The sequence below is a fragment of the Aedes aegypti genome, chromosome 2, assembly GCF_002204515.2.
Source record: "Aedes aegypti strain LVP_AGWG chromosome 2, AaegL5.0 Primary Assembly, whole genome shotgun sequence".
Classification (NCBI taxonomy): Eukaryota; Metazoa; Arthropoda; class Insecta; order Diptera; family Culicidae; genus Aedes; species Aedes aegypti.
This window is the reverse complement of record NC_035108.1, coordinates 296,388,059-296,408,246: the sequence shown is the minus strand read 5'-3', so window position 1 is coordinate 296,408,246 and position 20,188 is coordinate 296,388,059. Positions and strand designations below refer to the sequence as shown.

At 37.2% G+C, this 20,188-nt stretch overlaps 1 protein-coding gene across 1 annotated transcript in view; it reads left to right on the top strand.

Annotated features, from left to right (window-relative positions):
- LOC5566512 (polycomb protein Sfmbt) overlaps positions 1-20,188 on the top strand; it is a 39,040-nt gene that overhangs the window by 3,864 nt on the left and 14,988 nt on the right. Inside the window, exons 2-5 of the mRNA XM_021845460.1 lie at positions 14,464-14,621; positions 14,965-15,718; positions 15,896-16,394; positions 19,113-19,969. Of these exons, the coding sequence (XP_021701152.1) occupies positions 14,464-14,621; positions 14,965-15,718; positions 15,896-16,394; positions 19,113-19,969 (2,268 nt within the window). The remainder of the gene's footprint in view (positions 1-14,463; positions 14,622-14,964; positions 15,719-15,895; positions 16,395-19,112; positions 19,970-20,188) is intronic.

Below are 20,188 nucleotides of genomic sequence, written 5' to 3'. Positions count from 1 at the left end.
AGTATAAAACTAGTAAAAAAAAGTTAATGGGTTTAAAAAATCAATAATCAATATGTTGCTGATTTTGTATAGAATAGTTTCCAATATTTAGCTTGTATGATATTGTGTTGTTTCCTCACATAATCATCAAATGTTGTCGAAGAATTATGCAAATCACTTCAATAATCAATAAAATTAGCAAATTCAAAAAAGGCCTAACTGGTTTGAAAATTCGTTAAGGGGCCTATCTGCGGATGATGTTTGAATTGAGCTATTTTTACAAGTTGTTGTGCTATTTCAAATTCAAATCGTTGTGAGCCACGTAATAGACCATTATAAGTGTCGAACACAAGGGGTTATCCGAAAATGACGTCCATCAATTGGGGCCTCCTCCAATGGGGGGATGTACGAAAATGTGACAGTGCATGGATTGGGTATTAGAAAAAGCGTGACAGAGGTGGTAGAAGGGTTCTAGAAATCCCGAAAAACGATGGACGTCATTTTTGGATCTTCCCCAAGTATGAAACTAGTAAAAATCGAATGGGTTTGAAATAGGAATAATCAATATGGTACTGAATCTTCAACCGAAAATTTCCAATATTTAGCTATTATATAGTGTTTTTTTCACATAATCGCTAAATTTTGTTCAAGATTTATGCAAACCAATTCAAAAATCAATAAAATTAGCAAATTATTAAAGGGCCTAACTGAAACCATGTTCAATCAAAGGGCCTAACTGAAAGGGCCTAACTGGTTTGAAGATTCATAATAGGGCCTATCTGCCGATGATGTTTGAATTCAACAATTTTTACGAGTTGTTGTGTTATTTGAGATTAGAAACATAATGGGCCACGCAACAGACATTAATGGGTGTCGAACACAGGTATGAAACTAGTAAAAATGCGAATGGGTTTAAAATAGGAATTATAAATATGGTACGGAATCTTCAATTGAGAATTTCTCAATGTTTACGTTTTGCAGATAGGCCCTTTTCAAATGTTACGCTAGAATTCATGTCGATAAATTAGTTATTCTAAGGATATGTCTGGAAACGGCGATCGATTAACTGTCTTAGATACTAATATTTTATTACGTTATGATACTAGATACTTATATATGCTTAATGTCTCATTGTACTTTAAGTTTCTGGGGACAAAAAGCTTACAAACTGTAGCATTAGCTGCCAAAATAGCGTTTTTAGCGGACTGTCTGTTATAAATTTTGGACACCATATATACATTTCGGACACCCTCATGTGAATACAATTTGGACAGGGGCGTTATATCAATATCTATTCAATGGTTTCTTAAAAATACGGGCATATCTAAATGTTTTAAGAGTTTACATGTGACTTATGCATTTTTTCGCTAATTGGATGTGTATATTAGTGATAAGGCGGCGTCCATTTATTACGTAACGCTAAAATTGAAAATGTTTGACCCCCTTCCCCCCTCCGTAACGCTTTTTGTATGATTTTTTTTTTAATTTTTGTATTAGCCATAACGCTTGAGCCTACTCCCCCCTCCCCCTAGAGCGTTACGTAATTTGTGGATGCCGCCTAATCACCTGATTTATGCCTTATATACTCATGTTAAGATTTTAGATAAACCTAACTTCAATTTTCGATATATTTTATCATATTGCCACCTCTAAACTTTTATGAATGCCAATTCTGAACGCTATTATTGCGTTTAATGTATGTTCTTGAAAAGTACATCCTCTTGCATTTGTAGGTTTCACAGATGTTCTTTTGATACAATTTACAATTTTGATATTTTTGAAGCCAGTTTGTAATTCTTTGTAAATGGCCATCATTAATAAATAGCATAGTGTATTAATAATGCAATACATGATTTTCCGTACATAAATTCCTCATCATCTCATTGTTAATGAACATAGAAAGATCAGCCTGTCCAAATTATATGCATGTCCAAGTTATAAATACGTTACCCTACATTTTTTCCGGCCTGGTATTTGCAACTTTAAGTCACTTGTTTTCCGAAATATGGTCACTAAAGTCACTATTTTCGTGATCTATTGATAATTAAATTTAGGACTGAGTCAGCTTTTCAAACGCCAACAGCAATAAAAACAAATTTGTTATTATTAAGACAAATATACAGTGAAACCTCCAAGAGTCGATGTCCCACGACTCGATATCGAAGCATACTAAAAACAACATTTCAACAGCTTTCCCAAACATTTCTGTTCCATTGCTCTATGTTTCTATGAGTCGATGGTTCCTTCAGATATGTCATGGAGGCTTGATTGTTGTGTAATTTGGAAATCAGTGTCAAGAAAGATAGGGATTCCTAGCTAACTTTCTGGAAGACTTCAGGTGAACATTTCTAACCGGAAATGTAAAATAAATTCCGATGGAAGTTTTGGAGAATTTTCAAGCAAAACTTAGGGGCGACTTTGGACTAAATTTTCTGGTTGAAATATTCGAATATTTTTTGCGGAAACCACAACCAATATCTGACAGACTTGCTGAATAAATTACTCGCTAACTTTCTGCAGTAATTTTAGCCAGCCTTGTGAAAGAACCTCATTTAAAAAAATGTTTATGTTTGATTGTATTGTCCTTAAGCATTCCTAATTTTGAACAAATATCATTCAAACATTGTTGATTTAATTTCTACTATGCTACACCATATTTCATACAAATGTTAGCAATGTTTCGAAATATTTTGTTTGTATCCCACTGTCAGGACTAACATTTTTTGTACTTTTCTGTAACTAGTTTTTTTTCGACGTTTTGATTCAAAGTTCAATAATTTATTGGTGATTATTTTAGTCAGTGTTTGGATTTTGATCCGAATAAGCCGATCGAACCATATTCGGAGAGTGTTACAGTTCGCGAACCATAACGTGACACATCGTATTCGGAGAGCCCTATGAATGTAAACATTCACTCTCTCGTTTGGTACGTGACACGAGAGCGTACAAGAGCAGCAACTCTCACAGACTGCAACAGTATCGAGCCATTCGGGTGATTTATGTTTTGCATAAAGTTGGTAATAACTTTCATATTTTCTGGTAATGCAGCCTTCAACAACCTAATTGTAATCTATTGGATCATTTAACACCCCTTTGGTTGCAAACATAGCACAGAAAATAAAAAATATATTCGCCTCTGTTTCTTGATCAGAATGAGTGTGGATCAGCGAGTGTTACAAGTGTTAACACACAGTGATCGGCGGCAAACAGTGGGTGGTGTGTGTCTGTTTTGTTTGCGTTCCTGGTTCGTTATCTCACGAACGATAAATGTCATGCATGTTGTATGAATGCATGCGGATAAATGGGATGAAATTATGGCTCATGTGTCAATGATCGTTAAATTTTCCAAAGCCTTATTTTAGTACTCCTCAAACATGTTGGATTGAATTTTTTTTTAGTTGCTGAATGTTTACACATCAAAATATCCGGATATTATTTCATTCATAAAAGTTTTTAAGATGTCAGCAATTATCTAGTCAACAAAGATTTAAATAAGGGCTCATTTACGATTTTCATAACACTGAAGAGGTGGCGTCCTCAAAATATTATAGCTCATATAAAATTTGTAGATTATCATTGTATTGTATTGTAATTATCATATAGATTCATTTTTATGGGAAAAAATCAAAGGATTTCGACGAACTTGTGACAAATCAAACCGGATGAATACTAGATTATAATACTCATCAGATTAGTCCAAAAGTCAACTAACTGTTTGGATAAAAAAAACTATTGATAAACAATTTGCTATTGTAAAACATTCAAAAAGTTGTATACTGATTTTGAATACAAAACTTTTTGAAACATTGTTTGTTTAATTACTTTTTATAAAAACGTTTTTTTCATGAAGAAACAGTCGATCAAAGTCGTGGGAAAAAGAGGATTAATCCAAAGACAAAATAAAGACCTTCATGTCCCTTGCAGTTGTCAAAAATGTTATGGCTCATAAGGTAATCTAAAATGCCGTAAAAGGTAGGGGGAGATCCCCCAGTGCCGGACAGCACCCAATACCGGACAAAGTCGAAACATTGAGAAATCATGGTCCAATCAAGATGGTGTATTAGCAGAAAAGAAAGCTATTATGGAGACTAATGTTTGCGTAGAATAACACATCCTTGAAATATGCATGCCTTTTTAAAAAAGTAGAAAAGTTTGAAAATCTTTAAAAAATTGACGTATTTTCTTAATTTTGAGCCTATTTAGTAATTATTTTGAATACGAAAAAATACTTTGGATCACGCAAGCTTGATCGAACATAATCCTAATTTGATAATATGAATGTATTTTGAACCATAATGGAACTAAATATGGACAAATTACAATTTTCGTTAAGCACCCCTTGTCCCTCAGATTCGGACAGCTTGATTTGTTATATGATATCTTTGTAATTATTGCGTCAGAGTCTCAAAATACTTTCATTTTTCATGGGTTCCGTCGATCATGGTATCAAACATGCAATAAAATTAAAAAGAATGAACATTCAGAACAACATCGTAAAATGTGCTATTTTTCATCATATATGGAAGAGGTTTTTGATAGGCATCTTGCAAACTAAGAAAAACTAAAATTATTCTTGTAAATGTTGCAAATGCATTGAATTGGTAATTATAAAGTATTCCTATAGTGTTCACATTCAATGATGTTCGAATTTGCAGAATTCGAGGCATTTCCAGATCGTGTCCGGTATTGGGTGCCACCTTTCAAGATCCATCAATTCGGTACTAAAATACATCATCAAAATGCATTGTCAAAATTCATATTTATATTTTCAAATTTAGTTTTGTACACTATAAAAATGATAATATACATCATAAATGAGTAACATGAGCCAATAAAATCAATAGTTTTCGAATTATGAATTTAGTGGCTTAAGTGTCCGGTACTGGGGGATCTCCCCCTATACTGCGATCTGTCAAACTTGGGTACCTTTTGCAGTACCGAGGGACCAAATGCAGTACTAGAAGTGGTACCCAATCTGAGCCCGAGTGGATGGACCTGGTTGATCTGCAGTGAATTCTGAATTACGTAACTATTTCTCCAGAGATTCCTTCTGGAATACTTTCAAGAACTCCATCATTCATTCCACCAATTTTTCAATGGATGCCCCTGGCCACGATCACAGGGTTTGACGGCGTCAAAGTAGAAGGTGCACCATAATAATACCCGTCTGTGAAACATATCACCTTCCCAATACTTTGGCAAACCTCTAACGGTTCATGATTTATCATGAAACGGCTGCATTCAGGCGGAGGATTTGTTAATAGGTTTCGGCATATTATCAGGTCCTTTTCGAACGGGGAGGGACCGCCAGGGCTCATTCGTTACTTATAAACCAGTGCTTATTGTTGATGGTTCAGTTCGTTTACCACGAGCTGTAGCATCCTTTGTACTAATCAGTAATGGTTGTTAAGTTTCGAAGCTAACGTGTAATCAATCGTTTTATAATGCAACATAAGAATGGGTGGTTGGTGGAACTGCGCGTAACACTCGTTGTTATTAAATTTAGTGATTGTGAGGGTGCTAATAGTGATTTTTTAATAAAATCTATGGTGATGAAAATTTGAAAATGAAATTGGAAGTGATTCTGATGGTTTTGTTAAAAATATAATAATGATGATGTATAATGATGTGAACTCTACTAATTTAATAAAGGCCATAATACATTTTGCAATCATTTCTCTGAATATAAACATTATTGCCTAGTTCTTCAAACATGCATGATAAAAGTGTTAATAATGACAGCGAGTGCAGAAGAATGGATCGAAGTGATTTTGTTTTAATGTAACTTTGTTGATAGTGCTAAATTGTAGTTTGAATAGTAATGACTCAACAGCAACAAACATAATGATACATTTAAATTGAATATCTTTTAATTACTTAGTAATGCTAACAGATGGTAAATGGTAATAATAATGAATTTATATGAAAATGGTGTGATGTGAAAATTGATATAATGGAAAGTATATCTGAAGTGTATTACGAAAGTTGATGAGTGATAATCGGTGAAATACGTGATAGTGTCGAAAATAAAAGTGACGATAGTGAGTGATGAAATGAAATGGGGAATGAGGACCTTTTAATAAAACTATTTCGTTCTTCACTTTAACCACTCTAGTAGCATTTCAGGCCTTATCATAGTTTGATACTAGTCTGAACTACTAGACTGCAAAACTACGGCAAGGGCTGATTGCTGCTAGCGTACACAGTGACCATTTGAGCAACTTTGCTTAGGAACGTCTGTGTGATGAACGCAATAGAGGCTTATAAAAGCAAATGCTGGGAAGGAGCTTAGGGCAGATTAACCTTTCGGTCGTCGCGCGAATTTTTGTAACGCGAGTAGTCGCGCGTTGTACTTTGTACAACACCCTTGGTTTTGCGAATATCCCAGGAGTCTGACCACTTAGAAAGATGACGTCTTCGGCAAAATTGTTCAGTAGCTTAAGGGCTATTATTATAGCCAATAAATTCGGGATTTTGCCACTAGGCGGCGCTAGTGAGCATGAAACATTTGTTTCTCAGATCTCATGATCCTGACCACTTAGAAAGATGACGTCTTCGGCAAAGTTGTTCGATAACTCAAGGACTATCATTGTTTGAGCTAGTTGATTCAAAATTTTGCCACTAGGCGGCGCTAGTGAGCATAAAACATTTGTTTCGCAAATATCTCAGGAGCCTGATCACTTAGAAAGATGGTGTCTTCGGCAGAGTTGTTCAGTAGCTCAAATTCTTTCTTTGTTTAATCCTTAAAGTTCGAGATTTTGCAAAATAATGATAGTCCCTGAGCTTCTGAACAACTTTGCCGAAGACACTATCTTTCTAAGTGGTCAGGATCCTGAGATATCTGCAAACAAAAGTTTCATGCTCATTAGCGCCTCCTAGTGGCAACATTTTGACTAGTTGATTCGTGAACAATGATAGTCCTTAACTTAATTAACAACTTTGTCGAAGACGCCATCCTTCTAAATGGCTAGGATCCTGAAATATCTGTAAAACAAAAATATCCATTCCATGCCCACTAGCGCCACCTAGCGGTCAAATTCCGAATTAAATGAGGTACCATCAGATAGCGCTCCAACTCCAGAACAACTTTAATAAAGACTCCAAGTTTCTATATTATCAAGATTTTAACATATGACGATTTCAAACTGTGGTTTCCTCGAACCGTACATAGTGCGTTCATTATTATGCGACTTCCATGTACATTTGTTGATTTTACCGTATCATAAAGGGCCATACTGTAAATAAAAACTGTCGAGTATTGTTCTTAAGAAGATTCTTGAGGAATACATTTTGGTTTGGTGTCGATAGATCTCTTTGTTGCAAAATGATAGCATATAAATCACAACTGTTGTACAAAGTACAACAGCGCGACAGCCCGAAGGTTAAGAGTGCCAGTACTACCCCTATCGCTACCGACAAAAAAAAAAGATATTTGCAATGGATTTCTTTATTGAAACTAACATGTAGAAAAAATTCAGATCAATAGATGCTTATCACAACTGGTCAAGAATCAGTTTAGTGAACAGTATTAAAAATCTGTTGCAATTTCCCAATTTCCGTACTCGATTTTAGGAAATGTTCCCCCATCATATGATAAATCAACGATGCTGTTAGAAATTCTAAAATTTCATGTGGGATTATGTGGGATAAATTATGTGAACCAAATCAAGTTTTGTAAAATACCGTTGGATTTAGATCATGATAGATAAAACAGGAAAAAATATTCAATAACCCCTTTTATGAACGTTTGTTGGGCCTGAAAAGGGGCCGATTGAGCTTGTGTTCTGTCACAGATGAATAGGTGCACAACAGCAACGGGGTAGTGGATCACAGGGATTTAGTTGAAATCTGGAAACGTAGCTCAATCTTGAAATCTTGAGCGATTTCACAAGCCAGACGCTCGATTAGCAGCTCCTTGGATCAGCCACTCAGGGGGCTCTGGTATTGGTGCCTAGCGGGCTTGTTTCTTGACTGCACTACACTGAGGAAAGCGGACGTAAGACTGTCATAAGATTTGCTTATGGAATTACGACACAAGAAAAATCTTTGAAATTCATAAGACCATCGTATAATTTTTGGAAGATGTTGTTTCCATAAAACAACTCATCGGAGTTTTGTAAGATGATCTTATGAACCAGCATTGACATGATAACAAAATCCATAGATAGTCTTATGAATTAACGTTCTACTCCATTCTTGGTTCCATAAAACTGTCTTGTGTAATTTGAGCCTTAGATTATGAATTTCAATAAATGAATTATACTAATCCGCGTTGAAAAATAGGTTAACCAACTTGCGAATATCAAATTTTCATCCGACGCATCGACGCAATTCGATGAAAGCATTTTACTGTAAGCATAAGAATCGAGTTGCGATGCGACAAAGTTTGATGAAAATTCAATTTTCTCGAGTAGGCAAACCTATTTTTAACTCGAAGCAGTACATCATAGCCGAGGAAAAATATTGAGAAAAGTTGTGAAGAACACTTCAATAGATGCAGGTGTACGTTAGGAGCGGTTCATGAATTAAGAAGGGATTAATGGATGAGGCTTAGGATTTCTTGTGCGTCATACCAATTGTTTTCAATTTTCATACAGAAATCTTACTGATCGGATCCAATTCCTCAATCTGATCGAAAGAAAGTGTTAGTTACAGCGGAAATAATGATAAATAGAAAATATTTACCCTTTAATGCATTAAAAACGGAGTCAACCAGCGACAAATCAGCAAACACGTCAATTTTGGAAGCCATATTGAATTTCTGATGGCTGTACCGAGAAAATTTGTCTCACGTGGTTTTTTACAATGTTAAGCAATGTAGTTCATCAGCGTTCTTATGACATTGACAATTAATAGTTATGAAAAAATTACACTTGTCGTAAAAATTTCAATATCGTCGTATGAAATACACAAGTGTCTTATGAACCAACAAAATATAATAAAAAACGCGTTCATTAGTGTGATCTTAAAAATCATGCGAGATTTTTGCCTCAGTGTACCGATACTGATTTTATCACTAGTCGAAATCTGGAAGCGCGGGTCGGTCAACCTAGAAATCTTGAGCGATTTCACAATCCAGATGCTGGAATGGCAGTTTGAAAATTAGCAGCTCAGCAGGTGCTTCTCGCTAAGCAAGTTCGGAGGAGCTCTTACCAGCTCGAAAGCGGAAATGGAATGAAACCGAATCCGACGAAAGAAGCATGTTTTATAAGCTTAGAATAGCAGACGATGCTCCTCCCTTTTGTGCTCTTCGCTTTCTGATCGACCAATCTAGGAAATGGATATGTGCCAATAATGTGTTGGGCTAAGAATTACTTGAAAATTACGGAGTTTGCTAATGCGTGAGAAATTGGTCGAACATGAATTGTTTGAAGGGTTGACATTAACTGAATATTCAATACGAGCTATTGATAATCAAAAGTTTTCTTTATTATGAAGGTAAATTTCTGATCCATGGGTGCCAAAATTATTACAATTGTTCAATGAGAATGTCTCTTCAAAAGCATTCTAAATATGTCGCAATTTTGTAACGTGTGATAATTTTCCTAATCAAAGTGTTCCCATAAAATATGGAACATCAAAGACGCTGTTGGAAATACCACTCTATTTTACAATCGTTGTTAAATGTTGAGCACTCACCCCGCTGGCACTGCAGCAGCGTCCGCGATTACAGTCTCAAATTGTTGAGTCATAAATTATTCATGCCAAATGAAATTTTGTATGAAGCTGTGAAATTGATTTAGGAATATAAGAAGTCATAAATAAAGTCGGAAATATTTCTCTTTCAACTCTTTTCCACTAATTGGATGGTCCTGAAAAGGGCCGATGGCTTTGTTAGCTTTGATGCTCTCACAGATAAATAACACTGCGGGATGTTATCAGTTGATTGCCATGGCCAAACGGGGAATCCTCAACTCAAATGTATAAATTTGAGCAAGTTATTTGCTTATACGACGAACCAGCTGAATATTTCGTGGCGTGGATGGCGCATAACAGCAACGGGTAGTGAATAAAAAAACAATGCATTTGGTGCCGCAAGCCAAAACTGCCCGTTGACAGTAGTATGCATAAACCCAAATAATTCAATATTTTAGGTCGCGGGTGACTATGATCAATATGATGGAAAATTTTCCAATAGATTGCCCTGGATATTCCAGGGGGAGGGATCCAGGGAAGCGATCGTTTGAGAAAACTTCCGGTATGAATGCCGATGATGAACAACGATTCTAAAGAAGCACTAACTACCTCTGTTATTACTAACAAGGCTGGTAGCGAGTCACTTTTTAGTGACTTGGTTACTTTTTTAAGCCAGTCACTTTAAAGTCTCTTTTTTGGAGCCATTTCAACTAAAGTCACTTTTTTCGTCAAAAAGTCACTTTTCTCAACTATTTTGAGCTAAATTTTCGAGAGAAAATTACGAATCGGCTTTCTTTCTATTTAGGCTAAGTTTTAATTTAACTTCCTGTCAGTTTAAAACTTTAGTTCATGGTTTTCTTGTGATAAAAGTTTATTTTTCATAGAATTCCACGTAATTTATAAGAGTATCTAAGTTATCATTAGTATGGTGTAAGTTAATTGCTGTAAAACTAAAGGTTGAAATGTTAAGTATTCTTTTTGAAAATCTCTGAAAAACTCTTGTGGTGTATTATTAGGTATTTGTCTTCTATTATCGAACACTACGCTTTAAAATATGCATCCAAATTATTCTCTTTGTCTTTGAAATTAGTCTTCTTTAACCAAACCATATTATCCTTTTAAAATTTTAAAAAATCTATTATATAGGTATTTAACACTAAAATACAATACAAAGAATAATTATTTGATGTTCTATTTGGGATTAGAAACTCATCCATACTTCTTAGGATAGTCTTTATTTACAAACCAAACCTTTAAAAACGGCCGGATAGACCTTCGGTAGAGTATAAGCATTTTGCTTCCTCTGTTTTTGTTATGCATGTATTTAAGCATCTTTCAGGAAAGTATATTATCAATTCTTTCTAGGAATAAATTTTATTAAAGAACCTCTTTCGAAGCTGTTTGAGAATGGATTAATACATAATACAAAAATGCTTCTGAGAATTTATCGTTTTCATTGAATCGCTCATGAAATCATGCATGTTTTCTTCAAAGAAATGTGGGGAGTCGGATCTTCTTCTTGGTATTTTTGATTCACTTCGGCGGGAGGTTTTTAGAAGGCCCCGCAGTTTATGTTTGACAATAATATGCGCGGTATTAAAGTATTTTTAATTATATAGTTTATGATAATTCGACCAACTACCGTGCACCCCCGCTAATTTGAACGGTATCTGATGCAAACCATCGGGGTTCATTTTTAATTTGAACATCTAGTCGCCCTAGAAACGTGTTTCTGGTTACCTCTTTCATTGTTTTGTTTTGATTCTGCGTTCCGTTCCACAGCGTTCCCTCTCACTTCAATCCGTTCCATGAGCTGAATGACGTTTGAACCATTTTTAATCTGAACGATGTGCAAATAAGCGGGGTACAGATAAAAAAGTGTTCAGATTAAATGTGGTCAAACCAACGGGGGTACCCTGTATAACCACCGATATCAATTGAATCATGAACGTGTCTTAGTAATTTTGATTAAAATATCAGAAGCTTTGTGCTAATAACTTTTTTAAAAGCATAACCCAGATGAACGCCCTATCAAACCTATCGTCTTTATGCTAAATGTTATTTCGGCCAAACGTACCTCCCATCAAACTTGCTGATGGAAAATTTCAATTTCGCTCGGCGTTCGTAGGACGCATCTATGATACATTGGTCTTAAGAATCATATTCGATCTTCTATCATCGTTTTTATTGAAATATTGATTGATGGCCAAATATTATACTTTCCGTAATCTTGATCTAGTTACACAAAATAAAGCTAATAGAAAGTATCCTCACGCGCATTGTACATATGTTAGATCCAACTTCATCTATGAGCTTATATTTTTTCTAAACAAAATCTTAAATTATTATAGACTTGGAGTAATGGAAAAAAATGAGATCTATACAGTTTACAATGAATTCAATTTTAGCGGTTTTTAAAGAAGTCATTTTTTGGGAGTTTGAATGTAAATGTGAAATGACAAAAAAATTGATTTCACAAATAGGTATGCCAAGTTGTTTTTAAAATATTTTGGTATTATTAAATAAAATATTTTGGTGATATAAAAGACACAAACAATGATCTTCTTCAAAACATCTTTCTAAAATTTTGAAAAGAAATCTGCTTAAAAAGGATTATTTGTGTAAATGCTAATATATCTTTTTAATCAAGTTACCGATTTTGGCAACAAGACTTGATTTTTATGTTGCCAAAATGGCGATGTTGCCAAATTCGGGAATTTTAAAATGCTTATGTTCTTATCATATTTATCTCTAAAAGTATCAGAAAATGCATGACAATTACTACGAATGATGTGAAAAATGTCTGAGAGCCTTCTTCAGTTCAGCTTTTGATTCAAAAGCAAAAACATCATGTACTGCTACAAAGCAAAGCCTTGCTGATGGCGTGGGTTCGATTCCAGGTCCGTCCAGAATCTTTTCGTAATGGAAATTTTCTTGACTTCCCTGGGTAATAGAGTATCATCGTACCTGCCACACGATGTACAAAAAATGTACGCATGCGAAAATGGCAACTTTTGACATATAAACTTCAAAGTAATAACTGTGGAAGTGCTCATTGAAACTTTGCTGAGAAGCAGGCTCTGTCCCAGTGAAGACTTAATGCCAAGGAGAAGAAGAATTGGATGATATTTATTGAAAAAAAAATCATGTTAAGGAAGAAATGTGTGACGAATTGAAGCAACGCGAGGAATCAAACTGAAAATTATTGAAAGTTTTGCTGCCAAAATTACAAATTTCATTCATTTCATTGCATTCCATTTTTCAAGAGAATAGCATTAGATTTTCTTACGACCTCAAGAAACTGCTTGCAAAATCTCTTTGGCACATATGAATTTACTCAAGGATTTCACCAATTGATGCTTCTGATAGAAATATTAACGCTACATGTATCCCTAAAGTTTCGATTTTATTTCTGTAAGATTTTGTAACATCCGTAAAAATGAAAACGAAGAGCAAAAAGATGTAGCTTAGATGCGGTGCAGTGGAAAAAAAATGGTAGTGAACATGAACATGAATTCTTTCTTCTTTTCAATTGTAGAGGTGTCTAAAGTATGCATCCAAATATTCCTCTATGCCTCTCTTCAATTATCGCAAGGATGTGTTCAGTAAAACTTTTGACTAAGAATTCTTCTATAAAAGTTTTTCAATGACTTCTTGAAAACCCATTCTCAACAATTTGCCCAAATTATCATCTAGTGTTATGAACAACCTTTCTCGATGTTTTCCTCAACAACTGTTACTGAAATGCCTACAGAAATACCCAAAAGAAATCACTCATCAATTATTCAATAAAATCTTTTACGGATTAACTAATCAATGATCACGAGATAATTTGAAAAAAAAAAATCAGGATCTTCAGACCGCCACACATGATCCGGTTGATACGTTGATAAAAATTACAAGCACAATAATAACAAAACATTAATGATCAACACAGTAAAGCTGATCATCTTAACATTTTATACTTTTATTACACTTGTTTTTACTGTCGATTACCATCCTATTCCACCAAGTTATTATGCCTTTTAAACAATGTAGCAATTATTTATACAGCTTGCTTACTTTATGAGAATTCTTCTATACATTAATCAATTACTTTGAAATATGCGCGTTTTACGTTCAACATTAGCTTTTTTAGCTCGCAATGGTCACCAACATTTTCATTTTGACTTATTTTCACTTTGTTTAAACTCACAATATTAGGTTTCAGTACTTAATAATCAATTAAAAATATTTTTCAATGTGTTTGCAAAATCGGGAAGAAAATGTGGCCAAAAACGGGTGTTGCCAAAATCGGAGGTAGACAAAAACGGGTGTTGCCAAAATCGGGAAGGCACTGTAATCAAGTTTGGTATCTACTCTACTAGACCTACTACCTACAGTAGATCATATTGGGTATTCCCTTCTTCATCGCAAAACAGTGTTGTAGAACTGAAAAAAAAAATAATTACGTTTTGATTTTCAAGTCACTTTTTTGAGAATCGGTAGTCACTATTTAGTCACTTATTTCTCAAATCTGGTCACTAAAATAACTTTTTTCGGCATCACTTTTTGCTACCAGCCCTGGTTATTACCTATTTCATTATTGCTGTTTGCATTTGAGATGCAAATCTTGACTAATCGTCCTCCAAATGCGGTAACACAAAACAATCAAAGGACACCTAGCAACTATTATAAAAATCACCGCCGTCCTAGCAAGAAAAATCTATCTTTGACATCGCATTTCTTGTAAAAAATCTTACCGCATTTGGTGTTCCCGCATTTGATATTTGCATTTCAAACGCACACAGAAATACATTACAAAACTCTATAAACTAATTCCTTAACATTACTTTGTCTCATTCGCAGTTTTCAACCAAGTGATACCTAGTATGAATCCGCAAGAACTTAGTACTATGGTTTGGATGGGACAGTTTGCTTCGCCACTGGATGAAAACCTTGCCAACATCTATGGACAGCCAGTGCCCACCGTGATGGACGACATCTCGCAGCCGTCTCCTTCCCTGGTACGTATCCTCCATGGTAGTAGTGGGTCAGATCATTTTGATTATCGTTCTGAAGCGAGGCCCGCTGATGATGATCGTTTTCAACATCGCGCATTTTTCGAGATCATACACTTTCATTCGCTTTTTCCCTAAAAGTTTTTGTGTTCGGTTAGATTTTTGTTTGTTTTTTGTCTAATTTGGTTTTTGTGTTTTTCTCTTTTCTTTTTCCGTTATTCGCCAATTTTCGTACGGAATTATCGACATTTCACTACACACTTACACATCTCCTGAATTTTGAAAAAAAATAACCTGAACAAAACTGAATTACACAATCACACTGTTTGTGAACTGGCGTCTGGTACAGGATTTGAACCCAGCAATTGGATCGTTGATCGGGGATTACAGCGGCCACGTAACGGCGATCCCTACGCCCACGGGAGGAATCACGACGATTCCGAATCCTGATCTGGCCATTACCAATCCGGAACTGTTTAACCTCCAGCAGCAACAGTTGCAATTGCAGCAACAACTTAGCTTGGGTAATTACAGTTTTCTGGAGCAAAGTGGCCTAGCTGGACAATTGGCTGGAGCAGGTGTTGGTTCAGGGGGCGTAGTTGGCGCCGATGGTGATGATTCCACCGGCGCTACGAGAATGATCGACGACGATGATGAGGATGATCACCTGAACGATGAAGAGCATGCGATGCAAACCTACGAACAGTACCAACGGATGGTTGAAGCTGGAAGTGAATTCCTTTCCGTCACCGGTCAGGAAAATCTGCTAGGATACAAGCTGATGAACGAAGCTCAACTGCTGCAGCCCCAGGGAAGTTTTCTGGATTACGATGGTGGCGCCAATGGGGACGGGTCATCTAGTCCGATTCACGAGGGAATGAAAATGGCCGGAATGGCGGAACAGATGGCCGCAGTTGCTAACGCGATGGCGCCTGGTGCGTCGGGCAGGGGACACGGGGGCGGCGATTCCAGTGGGCCATCAGTACGCTTTACGAACAAGAAAATCAAACCTGTAAAACGACCCGGGCTGGTACTGAAGACGCCAATTGCCTACAAAGGTGATATCGATCCGTCAGTGATACCGATTCAACGCGATGGAATGGGTAGGTTTAGTTGTTATGCATTTTTGGGTTCGTTCAGCGTGTTTCCGTTTGAAGGGAGGCTTGCGTTGCCTAAATTTTACTAGCTTGATGGATAAAACCAATTGTTTTCTGGTGTGAATGATTTCGTTTATGCCGTTTCTTTCTTTTTTGCTTCTTTTTTCCCTCTCATCCACACAGCAATTTGTGAAAAGTGTGGTGCAATAGGCGTAAAACACTCGTTCTACACCAAGCAGCGCCGGTTCTGTAGCATGACCTGTGCCCGTTCTTTCGACGCGTTACGTCTGTACAGCAGTTCGAACAACAGCTCTTCATCGGCAACACTAACCAGTGGCAAAACGGCGACGACGATAGGTAGTCTGGAAGATAGCATCCCATCGCTGGCAACACCTTCGGCACTACCGCCCGATCAGCTGATAGACGACTCGGCAGACGAAGAATCTTCCAACACGGCAACGGCAGCCGCCATCGGAAGCGGCCACGACGTTGATATCGACAGTAAACATCTCCTCCAGCAACAACTCGCCTTGCAACTCCAGCAACAACAACAACAACAACAGCAACAGCAGCAGCACCATCAGCAACAACAAGCTAAACAACAACACCAACAACAGTTACAACATCAGCAACAACTACAAGTACAAAACATCAGCTATAGATTCAAGATGTCTCAAGCTGGGTAAGTGTGTCTATTTATTTTTCGATTGACAAAAGATTGTTAAAGATATGATCCAACTCAAATATCTGCCTTATCAACTATTGATGGTACTATTAAGGACTATTGTGGACTTTTTGGAAAAGTGAACGCTTCGCACAAATTTTCTGAATTTTATATCTTCTAAATTTATCAATTGAAGCTTAACGTGGCGTAGTTGGTTACAAGTTTGCTTCAATAAGAATATGGGCTTGGGTTTGATTCCCAGGCTGCCCAACGAAAACTTCATCGGCCAACTTGAAAAACGACACGAGCTCACCCTTTGAACACCATTGGTGTCTGAAAGCGAACTGACAATAGATCCTCTTCTTCTGAGTGAACATGCTCTAACGAACGCGGATAACACGGTAATCGACCAATGGCACGGAACAATGGAGCGCTCTCTGGACTGAAAAATCAACGTCACGTGCTCTTTAATCTACTGGCGAATGTAAAGTGCAAAAGGGGCAAAATCGAATCAGATCCATACAAATATTTAGTCCAGTGTTTGGATTTCGATCCGAATAAGCCGATCGAACCTTATTCGGGGAGTGTAAACAGTTCGCGAATCATAACGCATTGAATGAATGTAAACATTCACACCCTCGTTTGGTACGTGGCACTAGAGCGTTCAAGAGCAGTAACTCTCACAGACTGCAACAGTATCGAGCCATTCGGATGATTTATGTTTTGCATAAAATTGGTAATAACTTTCATATTTTCTGGTAATGCAACCTTTACTAACCTAATTATAATCTATTGGACCATTGAACACCCTTTTGTTTGCAAACATAGCACAGAAAATAAAAAAAAAATATTTATCTCTGTTTCTTGATCAGAATGAGAGTGGGTCAGCGAATGTTACAAGTGTTGACACACAGTGATAGGCGCCAAACAGTGGGTGGTGTGTGTCTGTCTTGTTTTCGTTCATAGCTCGTTATCTTCCACGAACGATAAATGTCATGTGTGTTGTATGAACGCAGGCGGATAAATGCGATGCAATTATGGCTTGTGTGTCAATGATCGTTAAATTTTCCAAATCCTGATTTAGTCGATAAAGTAGATTACGGACAATGTACTTTGTATCATCAGATCACAGACAAACAGACGTCACACTCTCATCGTTGTCCATCGACCACCTTTTTAACGGTCGATTCAAAAATATATTAGGTGGCCGATCCGCCACCCGCAGCTCTCGTATCGTTTTTGTTCGTGTTTGACGTTTACACACTACCGCCATCTGTTGGGCCGTCGGCCAAACACACCGATTTTAGCATTGGGCGTACATGTCTTCGTGACTATGATTTTGATTAAGATTTGTTCTAAGTGTTACGTCTGTTTGTCTGTGATCAGATCATGTAGATGAATATAGTCATAGTAGTGGGGTTCAGAATGGGTAACATTTCTAGTACTGCATTTAATCCCTTGGTTCTGCAAAATGTACCCAAGTTTGACAGATCGCAGTATACTTTTCACGGCATTCTAGATTTTGCTCTATTACCTTATGTGCCATAAAATTTTGGGCAACTGCAAGGAACATGGAACATGTCTTTATTTCGTCTTTGTTTGTAGTGTACAACTGTCAGTTTGAATTCACTCTCGTGATGCTATACTATGCTATCCAGTAATGCTACTGAAAATTCCCGTAACAACTTCCAGGAAGTTCCGTGAAGGCTCCTATTCTTCTAGAACGTTTCTGGTAGGTCTGCATAATACTTCTGGGAAGCTTTAAGATTGCTTCAGGTATATGTCTTAAATGCTTTTCGAGAAGTTTCAGAATAAATTGTAATACTTCAAGAAAGCTTTCCAGAATAAGGCTTTTGAAATATTTCAAGTGCTTTCAAAAATATTTAAAAGCGGTTCTAAACACTTTCTTAGATGCTTTAAAAATTATTTTGAGTTGGATAGACATCAGAATGCTTCTGGGAAATCTTCTCACAGATCTTTGAGAAAGATCATTTAAGAAAACTCCGAAAATGCTTCGGGAAACGTTGCGAACACTAGAACATCTAGAATTCAATAAGCGCGTACAAGACCTTTATCAGTTGGTGCAATTTGGGGTAATATCGTGAAGTGGGCTTCCTTTTCAGATGACTTAACGTAAGAACACAATAATATTTACAAAAAAAAAAACACAAATTTTAAAGGTATTCAAAAATGATGACAAAAACGGATCCATTTTGTTGCCAAAATTGGGGGACAATTATGGCAAATGGCGCATGCCTGCAACCCCACTGTATTTCTTATTTCTGGGGTACGTTCTCCAGAGACCACCAAAACACTTGGTCCAGTCTTTCTGAAAACCAATCGAATGATCCTTACTTCACCTAGGCTGAAACTGGCGAAACCCGTTCTGAATCACAGTTTCAACCCCAACCCGATGTTTGTTAATGTGTTGATCCCCGATCTAGTTCCTAAAAACGAAAACGACAATAGTTTGAAATTATGCTAACCGACCGTTATGCCAAATGTCCTTTATGTCAAATGATACATACACCGAAGTTCTATACAACCTTACAAAAAAGAAATATCAATGTTGCCAGTGATTATTAGTCCTAATCAGTAGAGTTGGAGCTATTTTTTCATAAATAATGTTATAATTCATTTTCCACAATTGAAACATCTCGTCAATCAATTTATATAGTTTTTATTTTCTTTGAAATTCAACATTACTTTTTTTCTTCTATCCCTCTCAATTGCTAGAAGCGACAATAGCAATCACGGTGTACATAGCGACAAATCAATCAGCCACGAAATAGTTCCCCAGGACGAGATCCCGCAGCTCCCCCGGGGAACTAGATTGCCTTCGCCCTGTCCGCAGGATGAACGAATCATCAGCATCCGGCGGAAACCGAACGAATTCATCAACTCATTCGACTGGACCTCATCGCTCTCGGATCCGACGTTTTTCGCCGCACCGGTTACCTGTTTCCGGCATGCACCGGGCTACGAAATGTGGCCCAACGTGGTCATCGGAATGAAGGTCGAGGTGGAGAACACCGACATCGATGTTCAGCACTCGCTCATCAGCGGAACACCGCACTCGTTCTGGGTGGCCACCGTCCTCCGGATTTGCGGCTACAAGGCTTTGCTGCGTTACGAGGGATTCGATACGGATTCGTCCAAGGACTTCTGGGTGAACCTTTGTTCGTCGGAAGTGCATCCGGTCGGGTGGTGTGCAACGCGCGGTAAACCCTTGATTCCGCCGAAAAGTATAGCCAAACCGTACAAAGATTGGAAGGAATTTCTGGTGAAGCGTTTGTCCAACGCACGAACACTTCCTTCGACGTTCTACAACAAAATAAGCGACAGTTTCAAGTCGCGCTTTCGGGTGGGTTTGAATCTGGAAGTGGTGGACAAGAATCGCATCAGTCAGGTCAAGGTTGCTTCCATCAATAAGATCGTTGGAAAGCGACTATACGTGCGATACTACGACAGCCCTCCGGATGACAACGGGTTCTGGTGTCATGAGGATTCTCCGCTCATTCATCCCGTGGGATGGGCCACCACCGTTGGACACAACCTTGCCGCTCCTGAGGAATATATGGATCGGATGAATGGTAAGTAGTATGGTTAGAGGGCTGGTAGTAGGTCTACTTTTCAAAGTTTTGGTCTGTTTTGTAATGCAAGTCTCCTAAAAAGTATATTTTCGATGGAAGGCGGCATAAAGTCACAATTTATTGCTGTTTCTCCTTGCTCAATGTTCTGGCGAATAATTCTAGTTGCGTTTTTTGTATGAAACAGCAGCCAAAGACATTGATCTATAATGAACAAGTTCT